The sequence below is a fragment of the Drosophila persimilis genome, unplaced genomic scaffold (assembly GCF_003286085.1).
Source record: "Drosophila persimilis strain 14011-0111.01,24,50 unplaced genomic scaffold, DperRS2 tig00000000-arrow-pilon, whole genome shotgun sequence".
Classification (NCBI taxonomy): Eukaryota; Metazoa; Arthropoda; class Insecta; order Diptera; family Drosophilidae; genus Drosophila; species Drosophila persimilis.
Window position 1 is genome coordinate 15167620 of NW_020825288.1, and position 16024 is coordinate 15183643.

The 16024-nt window shown below is 50.0% G+C and overlaps 4 protein-coding genes across 5 annotated transcripts in view; 2 read left to right on the plus strand and 2 right to left on the minus strand.

Annotated features, from left to right (window-relative positions):
• LOC6588261 (patj homolog) overlaps positions 1–8512 on the minus strand; it is a 33619-nt gene extending 25107 nt beyond the window's left edge. Inside the window, exons 1-3 of one of the 2 annotated variants that reach the window (XM_002013771.2) lie at positions 8248–8512; positions 1622–3847; positions 719–1570 (exon numbers count right to left, since the gene is read on the minus strand). In XM_002013771.2, the coding sequence (XP_002013807.1) occupies positions 765–1570; positions 1622–3389 (2574 nt within the window). In that variant the 5' untranslated portion in view covers positions 3390–3847; positions 8248–8512 and the 3' untranslated portion in view covers positions 719–764. Of the gene's footprint in view, positions 1–718; positions 3848–8247 lie in introns of both variants that reach the window. The other variant, XM_026984172.1, reaches the window with a different exon arrangement.
• Positions 8513–9855: 1343 nt separating this feature from the next.
• Positions 9856–12192, plus strand: LOC6588297 (protein hemingway). Its single transcript, XM_026984184.1, has 4 exons — positions 9856–10131; positions 10219–11693; positions 11760–11925; positions 11991–12192. Exons 1-4 carry the CDS (start codon positions 9871–9873, stop codon positions 12126–12128), a joined length of 2040 nt encoding a protein of 679 aa, XP_026839985.1. The 5' UTR covers positions 9856–9870; the 3' UTR covers positions 12129–12192.
• Positions 12193–12242: 50 nt separating this feature from the next.
• On the minus strand, positions 12243–13876 carry LOC6588337 (Werner Syndrome-like exonuclease). The gene is made up of 7 exons (XM_002013773.2): positions 13809–13876; positions 13679–13747; positions 13506–13610; positions 13244–13449; positions 12949–13176; positions 12636–12879; positions 12243–12576 (listed from the first exon to the last, which is right to left on the minus strand). Exons 1-7 carry the CDS (start codon positions 13866–13868, stop codon positions 12421–12423), a joined length of 1068 nt encoding a protein of 355 aa, XP_002013809.2. The 5' UTR covers positions 13869–13876; the 3' UTR covers positions 12243–12420.
• A 711-nt stretch (positions 13877–14587) lies between these two features.
• LOC6588383 (nucleoporin Nup43) lies at positions 14588–15802 on the plus strand. The gene is made up of 2 exons (XM_002013774.2): positions 14588–14895; positions 14953–15802. Exons 1-2 carry the CDS (start codon positions 14622–14624, stop codon positions 15747–15749), a joined length of 1071 nt encoding a protein of 356 aa, XP_002013810.1. The 5' UTR covers positions 14588–14621; the 3' UTR covers positions 15750–15802.
• Positions 15803–16024: the final 222 nt, after the last annotated feature.

Genomic DNA, 16024 nt, shown 5'->3' on the forward strand with positions numbered 1-16024 from the left:
CACCTGCGACAGGTGACAATTTAATAAAGCCCCTCCAGCCAGTCAGACAATGACAATTCGCATTCATATTGACTTTTGCCCAGAAACAGATGTCCCAGCAATCAATCCGCGAACAATTTTCGAAAGAATATAACGAAAACTGTCAGTGGGGATATTAGATATTGCTTCATAAGCAGAAAACAAAGCAAAAGTATCTGGAAAGCGTTAAGGCGTTTTACGAATACTGATGAATTTATGAATTTTAAACCAGATTCACTTCTTCATTAATTTATAAATTTGATGCCAGTCGAAGGAATAATTCTCAAAAAAAATGTAGAATTATCCAAAAAAGACTCACAAATATCTAATTATCCAAAAAAAGACTCACAAATATCTAATTGCAGTAAGAGTGCCTGGGTGAAGCTTCAAGCTGCTTTTCCGTGTATCTATTTGTATCATTAACTTGATAGATGGTTAGATTTTGTCTACATTTTGGACTTTGGCAAGAAAAAGGACTGTGGGAAATCGATTGAAAGTACCATCACATATCATACATCCACGAAATCGTTTGAGAGATACTTGGAATAATAGAACAGATACAAAATGTGGCTACAAGTATCTAAGATTCAGGCAGGCGTTCATAGGGACAGACGGGCATTTCTATGTATCATTATATAAATATATATATATAAAATATATATATAAATATATTGTTTAAGTAAATCAAAACTGTACTCACACATTGAGAATGGCTCTGGCTCCGAGTGGCCATCGAGGGGCGGTCACTATGTGCTGGCCGAGTCGCCTAGGGGCGAGGCTATGTTGCTGTTGCTGTCCGACGTGGAGAGTGGCCGACAGATGCCGATGCGCGTGAGGCCTGGCGGCATGGCCTTTAGAATGGAGACTGCCTCGTCCAGTTCGAGGCCTTGGAGCAGATGATCGCCGACGCTTATGAGGCGATCGCCCGGATATATCTCGTTGGTTGCCTCCGCAGCACCACCGCGTATCAGGCCGCGTATCACAATCACACTGCCCTCCGAGTCGAGCGGGTCCTGGTAGTCGAGAATGGAGAAGCCAAAGCCCTGCTCCGTCTTCTCGATGTCGATGGCCGTCACCTCGCAGCTCCACAGTGCCAGACCGGACACGTTCTCCAGCGACTTGGAGCGCTGCTGACTGCCGTTGCCCGCTCCTCCGGCGGCATCCGTCAGCGTCGCCGTGCTGGACGTGTACAAGGAGCTCTCCGACTGCGCCTTGCTGAGCAGGTTCTGCAGGCTCTGGTGGCCGCCTGGCAGGAGGCTGCGCGTCTCAAAGGCCTCCGCATTCTGCGAGGTGTTGATGACGGAGGGCACCCGCGTGCCCCGGGCACAGACGAGCTTGACGCGCGCGGGCAGCTCCTTTAGGATCTTGACCACGTCGATGTGGCGCAGTCCCTGGAGCTTGTGCTCGTTGACCTGGAGCAGCTCGTCGCCGGGCCGCAGGATGCCCTGGCGGCCGACGGGACCGTCCTCGAGTATGGAGCGTATGTAGTGATGCGGACGCTTCTCAATACCGCACTCGACGTCGACGGTGCCCTCGAGGCTGATCCCTAGACCTGAAAGTTTATTTATTTCGGCAACTAAAATTTCACTGTCGGGAAACTCACTTTTCCAGGCCACCCGCAGCGAGGCGGCGCTCGGGCTGGCAGCCTTCTCGACCCGGTCAGCTTTCCCGGCTGCTGCCCCACCCTTGACCCCTATCGCCGCCCCATCCAGCTCATTGGTGGGCGTCCGACTCTGGGCGGGATCTGCATCGGTCTCTAAGTCGCGCTCCGGCTCGGGCTCTGGACACTGCTCGTCGGTGTCGTTGCCACTGTCATCCGCCGCCACCCGACCGTGGCACTTGCTCCGCACAAGCTGGCCATTGGTCAGAGTCGAAGGGGGAGGGGGACTTGGGACTAGATTGGGAGATTTGGCCGGCCGGGGCCCACTGTGGTCGCTGCGGTCCAGCACGTGCGACATGTTCGACTCGACGGTGTCCCGCGAGGGCAGATCGGCCAACTCCAGCGGCTCATCGTCCGCTGCTCCGGCCTCGCCTTCCGCCTCGCCCTCGGTGGCAATGGAGTCTGCGTCGAGGGACTTGGGTGGCAGCCAGCTGAGCGTGGCTATCGAGGGTGATCCTGGCATCGACAGCTGCGACTGTCCGTCGCCGTCGCCATCGTTGTCCACAGTGCAGGGGGCGGGACGGCCCTTGATCTCAGTGAGGGCCACCTGCAGGTGCTCGAACTTGCGGCCGCGCAGGAATCGCTCCAGCGTCAGATGCACCTCGATGTCCGTGTTCCGCAGCAGCTCCACGGCCTGATGGTTCGTCACGCCGGACAGGGAGCGGCCATCGACGGCGACGATGCGATCGTTGATCTGGATCTGGCCGCTCGTTTCCGCGGCGCTACCCTCGATGATGCTCTTCACGAAGATCCCGGACAGGTCCTCCTCCTCGCACACATAGCCGGCCACTGTAATGCCCAGCCCGTAGACGTTCTTGTGCAGCTCCACAACGTACGTCTCCGTCTCCGGGGAGTCCATGTACGAGGGCGAGGCAGAGGCGGAGTCGTCACCATCGCCGTCCCCCCCTTCGTCCTCCTCGTCGGCCAACAGTTTGCCGGCTATCACAGTCTCAATATGCTGATCGTCTTCCTCCTCCTGCCCGTCCCGGTCCCTCGTCCTCCAGCGCGGCTCCAAGGCTAGCTGCAGGGCGGGACGCGGCGGAGGCGAGAGTATGGAGAAGGGCACAATGTCCAGGTCTCGCGGGCACTGCCGCCCGTTGGCCTCCATCGAGCTGCTGCTGTGGCTTCCGATCATGTGCGGGGGAATGGGTGGCAGGGGGAAATCGGCCAGTTCCGTCAGCTCGCCCAGCTGTAGGTGTCCGAGGCCCAGCGGCTCGGCCGTGGCCAGCTCGGAGCCATCTGCGGGTCCGCCCCGCACCAGACCCACCAGATTGGCGACGTCCACGGAGCCCGCAGCTGCAGCCGCAGCCGCAGCGGTGGAGAAGCTCGGGTTCTGGAAGAGATGACGCGACAGTTCTTCCGGGTCGGAGAGGAGCTTAGTTGGTATAATCGGCGCATGACTGGCCAGCGTTTGGTAATCGATGGCAGTCGGCTCTACCGGCCGCGCCACTATCAGACGCACCTGAGCTCCGGTCTGACGAAGAACTGTGGCCACCTGCTCCGAGCTGAAGCCGCGCAGGTTGACCTCTCCGATCTGCAGGAGGTGGTCGCCTAGCTGGAGGCGTCCGTCCCGCTCGGCGACGCCACCCGGCGTCAAGGCCTTGATCACCACGCCCGTGCTGCGGCCGCCCACCAGGATGAATCCGAGGCCGTTGCCATCGTTGATCAGATCGATAACCTCCACCTGTGACCATTCGGTGCTCAGGACCATCTTAGGATTGGTTTTGGTGTTGGTTTTGTTATAGGTCTCTGGATGGTAGTCGTTGCTGGTTTAGTTAATGTTGCAATTGCTCTAATTACTGATGTGGCAGTTTCTGTTGTTGTTGCTTCTGTTGTTTTAGCTTCTAACATGACGCGGAGTCCCACTCTGGTTTTTGGCCGTTATTCGGGTGGTGCTGGTGGCAATACTTTGTTGGTTTTGTCGTTGGTTGGTGTTATATTGTTGTAATTGTTGTTGTTGCATCAAATGTGACAATGATGAATTTGTTGCTACTTTTATTGGTATCGCATAGAGAGTCATTCGAGTGACAATTACGGCCTGGCACGGGAACTGGCACGGACTCCGCTCCTGGCACAGCCAGCGCCAACCGCATTATCAACGACATTGACAGCGACTTTCACTGCGACTGCGACTGCGACGACGACAACGACCGCAACAGCACAGCGTACCTGTAATTATGTTAAGCACGCCCACACGCACCCGAACACGCACGCACACGCAGGCAAACAAAAAGTTAGTGGAGCACGCGGCGTATACGCAACGCCAGGGAGCCAGGGAGTGCTCGCGTTGGAGGAGTCAGGAAAGCGCGATGCGATGCGTAGCAAAGCGATTTGGCGAGACACGGGTGTGAAGCGAGAATTTAAATTGCTGCCCCGCCAGGCATAACATTCTTCATTACTTTCGGTATGCCCTCATTCGAGGTATTCGAAAACGATCAAATTGCTTGTAGAAATGGCAGGAAATACCCGTGCTCAGGGGAGAGAGGCTACGGTAATGCTTTGGGGGCTCTCTTGATTATAGTTTTCCCTTAGTAAGTTGCTGGGGAGCTAGAAAAGGGGATAGAGATGTACATAGAAGAGATAAGAGTGGAAAGCGAGAGTCGTTTTGGTTGGCTAGAGGCTGCTGTCGGACTCACTTGAAACAGGACACACGTTGCCCTGGTAGAGTGTTTCAGTAGTAGAAATTATACAAATTATATATTATATTTCAATAGTCATTGGCTCCAACAAATATAGGTAGTTACGGAAGCTTGAATTCCGCTTGGAACATAATAGAGTGTTGAAGGTTCCGCTCATTTACAGGAAAAGTTTCATGATAGAAGAACTCTTTTATGCTGTTCAACATATGTAAAAAAAAAACTGTTTTTACTCCCAATACTCATAGGGTTCAGGGGTATATACGATTGTGTAATTGTATGTTACTAAAGGGAGCGTATAATATAAAGTATATACTTATAAAGTATATACATTCTTGATGGCCGAATTGATTGCGTGTAGCCCAATCGATATAGCGCCTAGATCTCAGAGACTATGCGTATGAGTACAAGCAGCAGCCATAGGGATAAGGCTTTGGGCTTTGGTCTTGGGCTAAATCGTCCGTATACATTCCGACATTCACTCGAAAAGAGTGCACCTTCAAAAACTCGCTCTCGTGTTGTTGTTTTGTTTGTTCAACTATCTTTTTGCAATGCAATTGAAGAGTTTTCATATAATAAATCACAAAAATCATCTAAAGATTACAAATGAAATACAAAATACTATCATAAATTATAAAATGATTCAGTTTCAGTTCCACCTTTTAAACACACATTATCCTTTTATTATAAATTTCCATTAATGACAAATAGGTTCGTCTTCCCATTTTGTAAGTTCCAACTTTGTTCTTATGGAACCTTCTACAAATGTTCCAGCAAGCCTGCTAGGGTATGCAGAAAGCGGCACTCGGTAGGTGACAGACTTTTCACATGTGTTTGCGCTGATGTTTTTCTTTTTTCTCTTTTTTTTCACTTTTAATGGCGCCTTTTTTGCACGATTTTGTAATTTACATGCACACACACGCACTGGTTGAACGGATACTGTGTGTGTGTACGTACCTGTGCCGCTCACGTGCCACGCATGTTTGCCACCAAACACCCGGACTCTTGCTCTGTGCTCTACCCCCAAGGCCCGAGGTAGGGCAGGAGCCCCATCAGCCCCCTGGCAGCTCTAATTGGAAAATACCATGCAAAGAGCCTCGCACTAGGTTGTGGTTCAGTGGGAAGCGAATACTTAGTGTTGCATACTTTGCGGCGCCGTTTCAGGCAGTCGGGAAAACAATCTGCAATCGAGCGATAAGTTTCGAGCAGCCCCTCCCCTGCGACTGCCACCAATCCCTGACAAGCCATATGGCCAATAATCAGGGGGGTGGATTGAAATCGTTCTGCGGTTTTCAATTTGCTTTCTATCGGCTCCTGGCTGCTCCATGAAGCTCCTGGGGCTGCAGCCCGGCTGTTGGTGATGGCCAATGTCAGAGACGTTACCACAGTCACAGCTCTTCGAGGAAGGTTATGAAAAGTATTTGTCTCCTAACAGAAAGGAATAGTGGAGAGCATTCAAGGCGAGCGGAATTAAAGCAGAATTTTCTTCTTACAATAACAGCCATAAGGGAACGTGATTCGATGGATCCTACAAGTTCCTGTTGAAGTCTATAGTATGCTTTTTGCTTGATATATCCTCTTGGCAAAGTCCTACATTTATTGATTAGAGCAATTAATTTCGAAACAAAGAATAAAACCTTTTGCTTAATGGTCGATTTAAGGTCTCCCAAGAGAATTTTTGTTGTGGAGAAAGTTAAGTCCCACAAAAACGAACTTTTGTTCATGTTCCAGCTAATTTACTTGTCATAGATCGATAGATATATACACTATATGGATCGTATAACTTCTAATGCAATTCAGCAACCAGTGACGACTTTCTAAGCACATTCCACTAAGGATGAATACACTTCAAGACCAAAGGAACACCAGTGCTCCATGCATCTCTGACCGCTAATGGCCTCCCTCACAGCAGTGGGCTAAGACCTCGAGCAGGGCCATCAGCCTCAGCCGCAGTCGCAGCCGAGCTCGAATCATGGCCAGTTGGTTGCCGTTTTAATTGTTGTTTTCGGCTGCTCCTTGCTGGGCTTTCCGAGTGGGCACAGTGTGGGGCCGTGAGGCTGGAGCCATCCATTGTTGGCCATGTCTGCCAATGACTGCAGCTGTCAATTAAACACTGATTGACTTTGCATTCACTGGACGGATTGGCACACGATGCGTATGGTTAACGTTGTGCCTGTGCCTGTCCCGGTGCCTGTGCCTCTGCCTGTGCCTCAACTCGAGCCTGTGTCCATGTCCGGGCGGCTGTAGTGTAGTCCCACACCGCAACTTTTCACTCTTTGCCTTGGCTTTGGTCATTTGTTTGTGAACATGCCCGCTTGCAGTCTGTGCCCCACTCTAATCCCCCTTTGCGTGTGTGCCTCATTTAACTTGGTTGCGGTCCGGCGGGTGCGCAGGAAAACGGGCTGTGGACGGACGGGGATTCGTGGAGTAGGAGTAGCTGGTGTCCCAGGCCCATTACCCAGAAAGTAGGCCAAGCGCGTTTGAAGTTTGCACTGCGTTTGTGTGAGTGTGTGTGTTGGCTGTGTCTGTGTGTCTGTTGGATATTTTTATCCGCCTCAAGTTGAGCCAGAGGGTACCCGCTCCCTGCCTGTTAATGCTACTGCGACTGCTGGCTACGACTGCTGGCTGTGCCAGTTCTCGGTCTTGTTTTCGCTTTCCGCCAACTGCCTACTGCCGTTGGCCACTGTTGCTTCTAACGCACTTCAAGCTGCCGCGACGCTGACCTACTGAGCGTTATTAGCCGGCTCACGGCTCGAGTTGGCCTGCGCTGCCCCTGCTAGCCAAATGGCGATGGCGTCTGCGACTGCGATGGCGATGGCGCTGACGCTAGCTTCCTTGGCTCAGTCAAGCGTCGAAAATCGATAAACAAAAAACGCGGCGAATAAGAAGCAAAGGTTATGCGAAACACGCCGCACCCCTGCATACCCTGGACAGTACTTCTAAGTCCAGAGATACCCTAGGTACACCATTACCCTCCAATTTTGTAGTACATATGGTAGTATTTTTGTTGTTGGTGGAAAGAAATCTGCACTACAGTCTTTTTCAAGAAGACAGCATATTTCAGGCACGATTAGGAAAACCCATTATATATATTGCAGAAAACCTCTGAAATTCACCTTGGAAGCATTTGTTTCGAAGTATGACCGAAAGGGACTGCTGTCCCTCAAATCAAGAAGTAAATTTAAGCTCAGATCAGATGTCCTATGAAATCCCTCCAGTCACGCGAAGAGGCAAAACACGAAACATCAACAGAATATTTTAGATTTCTTTTCTCGCGGGGCAAACTTATGCTCAGATGTCCAATGCCCCATCAACTATATTTTTGTTGGCTATAACTCTTCTTTCTAGGGTTTCTAGGGTATCGTCCGCGAGGCGGTTTAATCGTACTCCTTTCAGGGACGGAGTGCACGCCCACGCCCAAGCCAAGGCAAGTCAAGACTTGTCAGCCATCGCTCTTGCCGACGGAGCCTGGTCTAGCCGCATTGTGGCTGGTGGCTGGTGGCTGGTGACTGGTGTCGTGTGGCTGCGCCTTTTGACCTGCCTACCCGCCCTGGCCCCACGCAGGCTCTTAGCCAAATTGCTGCAGCCAAAAAGAGAGGCGAGCAGCAACAACTGGGGGAAAGAAACTTGTAAACAGGCGGCACGCAATTCGCAATTACTTAGGCGACTCCTGACGCCCTCCCCCCGCGCGGCAGGGACATTAGCGCAAGCTGGGGACACAGAAATTCCTCCAAACTATTTCTATTGATTTAACAAGAGCGGAAGCGAATCGATCTCTGGGACTTGGCCGCAGCCGGCACTGGCCCTGCGTTCCCTGACTCCTCCTGGGATGCGTATGCGTGTGTGTGGCGGGGATGTTTAATTGGCTGCCGCTCTAAGGCCGACTTCCACTCTCACTTCTGGCCCGGTTAAGGCAGGCAAATGGCAAATTACCCGGACTGGCTGGCCAATTTATGGGCCAGCAAACGGTTTCCACAACGTTTTGTGGCACTTCATTCACGCACTTCATAAACACATAGCCAGGCGATGGATAACGAGGGATCGGGGGGAGCGGGAACAACGGTCACGGGAGAACGGGAGTACGGCGGAACGACGGAACGACACTCGTATGTTTGCTCTTTGTTCTGGCTCTATTCTCGGTTGTGCTTTGTGCTCTGTGCTACTCATTAATCAGTTTACGCGCGCATTTTCCGGCTCTGCAACACGCCCGCACGCCACGAAGCTTCTTCGCCAAATGAAGTGCCCGCTGGCCAGATAGCCCAGCGCTCCGGTAGCGCTCCCAGCTCTCTGCTGTCCTCTCTCCATTGCCCCGACTTGCGGCACGTGGCGGCCCGGTGGGCTTGGCGGTCGGGGGCTGGTCGGAGGCAGCGGCTCCTCCGCTCTCCGCCCATGCGCAGTCGCCTGCCACATGTCTCCGGGATGCACTGCGAGAGATGTGGCCCGACTATCGCTCGCAATATTTACAAAATGAAGCTGCCATGCGGCGGCATTTGACTACGCTTTGCCTTTCATTCAACTGTCAGTCGGTGGGAGAGAGCACCGAAAAGAGAGCCTGAAAGCTGGCGAGAGAGCAAAAGCACTTCCGCACAGAGCCGCTGGGCGAAAGCTTTCAAAAGGGGGACAATTAAAGCGAAGGACTCTAAATTGTTGAAAAGTATTCCAACATTATGTAACTATGTTATTCAACTCAGCCCCTTATCATAATCTGTCAAAATACACATTGCATAGTGTTTAATGTGGCTTTTTCCGCCCCAGAGTCAGCGGAAAAGAGTTCGATTGCCAAACCACTATTGACGAGTCACTGTCCAAGTGATCACCATCACTCCGGGTGCTTCCAAGGTACGGAAATTGGTTGTTGTTATCAAACTTGGAGCCAACAAGTGCCGGACTACACGGACATTGCCGACAGCAGTGCGGCTGCTGAGGCAACCAACAAACCGCCTGCGCCTGCTCGGTTGTCAGAGGCAACCGATGGCGAAAATAAATAAATGGTCAGGCGGCAGGTGTCGGGTGGCAGGCGACGGCAGGTGTCCTGCCTCCATTGACCGACCAGTCGACGGTTGGCAGGGCCACCGCAAGGCCACCAAGAATCAAAGCCGAAAGAGTGTGAAATGTGATAAGCTTCCTGGAAAACAAAGTCTCTCAGTGAAAAGGGGAAAATTGCGGTGGACAGTGCGGAGAGGAAAAGAGCAACTCTGGCCAGCACCGGGCCCAAATCGGGGGCAGGCCACACATGTCAATCAAAGCTGTCAAGGGAGTGACGAGTGACGAGAAGGATCCAGGAAAAATGGAAATCGAATTCCGTTAGCAACAAACCACCACACAGATGGCCCTGCAAAGTAAATACTGTATAAATTTCTAGGTCTCCCCATAATACTTCACAGTTTCGGCAGTTTTTGATAAATAATACAGAACGATACACGTATTCCGAAAGTTCTCTCCGGTTTGCAAAATAAAAAAAATATATGCAAGAAAACGAGAGCCTATCTATCTAAAGAACTTTAACTAAAAATATTAGCCGTCATCGGAAACTTTCTCTATTCGTTTGGCCGAAAAATGGCTGACGTCGATGAGGATTTTTACGTGGACGAGTCCTTCGAGGACGACTCGGATATCGAGGAACAGGAAGACGAAGCGGAGAGAGACAAGGGCAAGAATGATGACGATGACGAAGACAAAGACGAGGACGATGACGATGACGACGATGACGACGATGACGACGATGACGACGATGACGACGACGACGACGAGGAAAGTACGCCAGAAGATAGCGAAGATAGCGATGCCGACCCCAAAATGGAGTTCCTGCTCGGCAACGTAAGTCGGGAGGCTGTGCCTCAGGAGGACCTAACCATTAAAGAGTTTAGCCTCGATAGCAAAACCAATGCCCTGTCACACCCACAGCCACATGCCCGGCGACAGCTGCTTCGCTCCCTCGTTAGTGCCCGCGCTTACGGCCGCAATATTCCAACCTATTCTAGCTCTTCGTCCGATGAAGAGAGTCAGGTGGTCATTACCAAGACGGTGGCCGAGGTGAATTCGTTGGCCCTCGGCAGTGACGCGTCGGTGGAGGATAGCCCGGAATCGGCGCGTACCCTCAAACCAGGCAGTGCCAGGGCCAAAGAAGACCTGGACATTAGCGAGTCGGACGAGGAAGTGGACGATGAAGAAGAGGAAGATAAAATGAAGTATGGGGACGATATCGGAATCTTGGAAGAAGACGAAGAGGACGTGGAAGAAGAAGAAGAAGTTGAGGACCAAGAGGAATATTCGGAAAGCGATGACGCAGTTGACTCTGACGAGGAAGCTCATGAGTCGCCCGATAAATATATATATGGAACCGTTGTCGAAGTGGATCAACAGGAACTGGAAGAGGACGAGGAGACACATCAGGATCCGGATCCGGAAGAGCCTGAGACCAAGACCAAGACTGATCCGCCGACAATCGTTGCCCCAGCCGCCCAGAACGTCATCACTGTGGAAGATGCCAGCGACAACAGCAGCGAGTCCAGCACCAAGTGTGCTCGCAAAGCCTCCCCCCGAGGTTATGAGACGGACATGAGCCTGATCGACAAAAAACATCCGTCACAGCTGCCGGTGGAGGCGAAGCTCGAGGCAATCACCGAGCTCGAGATCGAGATCGACACCGAGACCGAAACTAAGATTGAGACTGATACTAAGACAAAGCCGGTAATCGAGCCACCAAATTTGATCTACGATCTCACTAAGGAGCAACTCGCAGCGGCCATGCCGCCCATGTCCCAGCTGGAACAATTTATCAGCGAGATGAACATGAACGTGCCAGACAATAGCTTTATGATGGCTCCGGATGTGGCGGCCGTCAAGCTTCTGGAACGCCAGATGACTCAGATGTCTGCGATTATAATGAAGTCAATCCGCATGAACGGTGGTGCGGTCAACAATCGAACACTTGATGGACCGTCTATGCCAACGGACATGCTGCGGGAACGAAGCCCACAAGTGGAAGACGCTGGAGCGGAGTCGACTACGGAATCGAGCCTGACGAGCAGCTGTGATACTGGCGATACTGGTAATACTGCTGAAAAGCTGTGGACAAAAAGAATGGATCCTCAGGGCTATGAGGAGAATATGAGCTCAGTGGGTTCGCGTTCCCATTGCCGTTGTCCTTCAACCACAGACTGCATGGAGACGGACCCCGAGCCGGAGACGGTGATGGATGCAGCTTTCTATATGGACGAGTGCGGCCAGGGGGACGGCCTGATGCGTCATCCGCACCAGCGGCGCCCACCCGAGTTTCAGCACAGCCTATGTAGCATCACCCCGAGCAGCTTCACCAGCGATGACTGTGCCCGTGTCATCAATCTCCCGCGTTCACGATCGTCCACCGAAAAGATAAAGTGAGTAGAGTAGAGTTGACCGGTTTGTTTGACTAATGAACTACTAATCCTCTGCCTGTTCGATAGCTACAAGAATCTGGGCCGCAAGAGCTTCAGCTTCACCAATGCACAGATGCGAGAGATCGAGCGGCAGAACCAGATCTTGCTGCGAAAGATGATGACGGTCAAGCCCACGGCCACGATCAAGGCCAGCACCAGCGCCATGAAGTGCAACAAAAACGCGACTTCCAATGTGAGTAATCTACCCATGTCTGATATGTACCATCATGGCCGCCTATTTCTGTTCTATTCTATCAGCTCCCGCCACCTGCAGCAGCGCGTCTGTCCAGTGCGGCAGTCAATCGGAAGAAGTACCAACGCCAGATCGATTTGGAGAACGATTTGATCAAGCGCAAGCTAAATGCTATACACACACGTCGTCCGATATTCAAATGAAGCCCTGTTGCGGCAGCCCAAACTGTGTTCATAGTTTCATGTTTAGTAATGTTTTATAAGAATTTACGAATTAAAATTTATTGCAAGTTGAAAAATGTATAAAACGATGTAAACTTAATCTATAATCTGTTCCTATATTAAAAATTGATTGCAGTTTGAGAAAATGATTAAAAACCTCTAGGGGAATAAATAAATTTGATACAAATAGTCTAAATAACAAGGACAGTCAATGAAATTCGATAATAAAATATGAGTCCTACGTTATAGATATAGGTAGATTAAGTTGATCCCATCACAATGTTATTTCATTGATTTTCGAGAGAAACGTTTCCCCCAGACCCTTGACTGCTTTGAATGCCGCCTCTCCATTCTGTTCCTTGAACTGCAATTCGTTTATCAGTTTTTGCTTTTCGCGCTGCTCCAGATCGCGATAGATGACTTGTCCAATCTGAAACAGAAGCTAATTTTGAACTCATCTGTTTATAGAATGCTAAGGGCTCTACCCACATAGACATCAATGGCGGCGTACATCAGTTGGTTCTCGTCGAGGGGAATGACATGCCACTTGCTCATTCTCACTTTCTTGCTCTTGTCCATGGCCTTCTTAGCTATGAAGTTGGCCAGTCGCTCCAGACTCCAGCGGCCGCCAGTCTCGCAGATCTCGTTGCACCACACGCCCAGATCGACGCACTTTTCGATAAGTGCATCGGCGGACACCTCGGGAAAGTCGCGCTGCAACTTCCGAAAGTCCCTGCAAATTTGGGAAATCATTGGATTAATCAAGTTCAGTTGCAACTTTGCTTTAAAATGTTACACTAACGCTTTTATGTTGACGCCGTGCAGGCGCACTTTGGGATGATTGATCAAAGCCACCAGGGCCGCCGGCAGTTTCTTCAGGTTAGTCAACTGGTAGACGTAGCAGCACTTCTCGTCCACGCAGATTTGAATGACTGAGGATTTGCCAGGTCCGGTCTGGAACGAGAAGGGCCACTCCATGTCAAATGCCATGGGGACCACATCCACATCGGTCTGTTTGTCCACCCATTGCCTAATGTACAAACGAATAAGGCAGTTAAATATAAGCTATCTTTGATTCCATGTTTTGTGTTGCTTACATCACATCGTCAGCGGATGCGGCAATGTCCTGGTTCTCTGTGAAGTACTTGATCGCTCCGCGGTACTTGATAAACGGCAGCTTTTCGGGCTTCACCTTCTCCGGCGAGGGTGTTCCCTCCTCGGCCATCGATCGTGTGCTCCGAGTCAAGCGGCCACTGCGACGCTTGGGCGGATTCTCGCTCTCTGCGGTATTTTTTTCCGTATTCTGCGATTCAGAGGGCTAGATAATGAGGGCGCCAGGTCATTAATTGCTACGCTTACCACTTCGAGTGTATCTAGATTCTTTCGCTTGGCCGCTGGCTTTGCCGATCTTCCCGCTCTGCCCTGCTTTGGCGTATCGTTCTGAGCGTTTTCCTTCTCTTTAGCCTGAGATGAAGAAATAATAATTAAGATAACTGAAAGAAAACTGAAATGAATTAGGTGTTGGTGCTTGCCTGAATAGGAGTGTTTTTATTCGACTGTTTAGCAGCTGCCTTGGGGGTCTCCTTTTTGACTATCGGTTTCTACAACATAAAAAGTTTATCCTGCTCTTCTGTTTCACTCCGACAATGATTAAGTTCATACTTGCTCTGGAGTTTCGTTGTTTTTATGCTTAATAGGCATTTTGATTAAGAATTTATCCATTATCAGGCCACTTGTTTGCGTCGTTGCTTTGTTTATATTTTTTTCCCGCCAATAATACGTCGGTCAAATGAACTAGCTGAACTAAATAGTTCATTCGATTTTCATCCCCTCTTCAGCTCACACACCTTGCAACTTCCACATATTCTTTCGGTATACTGAAAAAATATAGAAAAATACTAAAAATTAATCGCGTTATTCGTATAGGTTATTTTTATTGACTTATTTTGTTTAAGCCTTGTTTTAGTCCAAATACAAAAAAAGCAAGGACTAAAAACTAGCCAATCTTGTAGAACATTTATTCATCAATTGCCTAAAATTATGTGGGCAGAACTAAGGGTTTTAGTTAGCCAGAATTATACAACGGAATATACAAATTGAACAATATGAACCACTGTTCTCTTTCGTTTTTTTGTGTGATCTATTATGCTAAAACCTTTTTTGTTTGACCTATTTCGCTAAAACCTCTTTATATGCAAAATGCAATAAAAGCAAGTAGTTAACATAAGCCAGTTAAGTAAAAAATTGATTCATTAATCGGATTAAGTTATGTGGGCATGGTTGAAAATTGTATCTAGCTAGTAAGAAGATCAAAAACGAGGAATATGTAAAATAGAATTTGAATTCGTCAGTATATTTACGGTATATTTTTAAATGAGACGATATGTTTCGGTATATTTCTGAGGTTCGGTCACACTGTATACGATAGCAAGCAATTTTGTTTATATTTTATGTACCGGGTTAAAGCAGCTAAATATGTCTTTTCCAACGGTCTCGTCCCACTTCGTATCGGAGAAGATATCCTCCGTCCGGTGGCTGCCGGAACAACTGCAGCAGAGCGATCGCTTCGTAACCGGCAGCTGGGACATGGACCAGAACTTTGTGCGCTTGTACCGCTTGCAATCGAACCAGTACGCGGACACCAACGTGGATTTCGTTCCGCGCTGCAACGACAAGGTGGCCATAGAAGGAGACGTCACAGCAATGGAGTTCGCCGACAAGAACACATTGGCCGTGAGCTGCGCCGATGGTGAGTTCTGTCCATTTCATTTAAAAACGAAATTAACTAGGACCCTCCAATTACCAGGCCACCTCAGTTTGCTGAATATGCAGCGTGCCGTGGAGGAGGATCAGCTTCAGCGCACAGCACGCAGCGAACGACTGCACTACTTCAAGCGCACCAACAAATCCTCACCGTGCACCGACCTTTCCGTGTATGGCGGGGACATTGCCACCGTTGGCGAAGACGGCTGCGTCAACATAATGAATGCCAGCAACATAAAGCAAGTGAAACGCACCATAGAGGCAGATAGCATGTCCCTGCTCTCGGTGTGCTATATCAGCCAGCAACAGTTGGTCACTGCCAATCGCATGGGCGTGATCCGCATCCTCGATGCCCGCGCTTCCACCGCGGCGCAGGAAAAAATTTCCATCATGGTGGGCAGCAAGGACGAAAAAAGTTCCAACTATGTTTCCGCCCTGGGTACGCATCCCATGCAGCACCACATTCTTCTTTGCGGCACTGAGGAGGGCACTATAACGGTGTGGGATCTGCGCAACTTGCAGTTCCCTGCCTCGTATCTAAGTGCACATGAAAGTGCCATTACCGACATCGCCTTCCATCGTAACGATCCCTCGAAGGTATTCACAGCCGCCGAGGAAGGCGAGGTCTGGATGTGGTCGGAAAACAAGGGGATAGGCGACCGAAACCTTCACGATGGCAAAAGCGCCTGGCTGAGTGGGGATCGTTTGCGTTCGCTGGTCAATGTGGATGGCGTGTTGACCAGGATTCGCAAGGCCATCAATTCCTTTGATATGAATGGGCCGCGCCTCATATGCGGCGGGGACACAGAAGCTGTTTATTTAGTAGATAATATTTTTTGAAGCAATATCTGTTCACTGCCATTCAAATACAATTTTTCCGTTACGCCTCCTCACTATACTATGTATTTTTAGAGACAATATCGCATTTCTTTGATTTTGAGTGTGCCATTAGCGATTGGGAATTCGGGAAAAGAAGCTTGCAGCGGCAGCAACTATCCTTCCAGTTGTGGTGTCCCATTATACGTTGGTGTTTCACCATATTGAGTCTAACAAAAGAAAAAGAAAGTAAGCTTACTATTTCTTTTCGGACCGAAAGACTATTTACTCGGTTTCGA

Bases quoted from the DNA above. Each gene is read 5' to 3' on its own strand.
- LOC6588297 (XM_026984184.1), top strand. From the start codon at position 9,871: ATGGCTGACGTCGATGAGGATTTTTACGTGGACGAGTCCTTCGAGGAC. The intron at 11,694-11,759 runs GTGAGTAGAGTA...CCTGTTCGATAG, and splicing joins TCGTCCACCGAAAAGATAAA to CTACAAGAATCTGGGCCGCA. The intron at 11,926-11,990 runs GTGAGTAATCTA...CTATTCTATCAG, and splicing joins ACAAAAACGCGACTTCCAAT to CTCCCGCCACCTGCAGCAGC.
- LOC6588383 (XM_002013774.2), top strand. From the start codon at position 14,622: ATGTCTTTTCCAACGGTCTCGTCCCACTTCGTATCGGAGAAGATATCC. The intron at 14,896-14,952 runs GTGAGTTCTGTC...TCCAATTACCAG, and splicing joins GGCCGTGAGCTGCGCCGATG to GCCACCTCAGTTTGCTGAAT.
- LOC6588337 (XM_002013773.2), bottom strand. From the start codon at position 13,868: ATGGATAAATTCTTAATCAAAATGCCTATTAAGCATAAAAACAACGAA. The intron at 13,748-13,808 runs GTATGAACTTAA...TTTATGTTGTAG, and splicing joins ACAACGAAACTCCAGAGCAA to AAACCGATAGTCAAAAAGGA. The intron at 12,577-12,635 runs GTGGGTAGAGCC...CTTCTGTTTCAG, and splicing joins ACGCCGCCATTGATGTCTAT to ATTGGACAAGTCATCTATCG.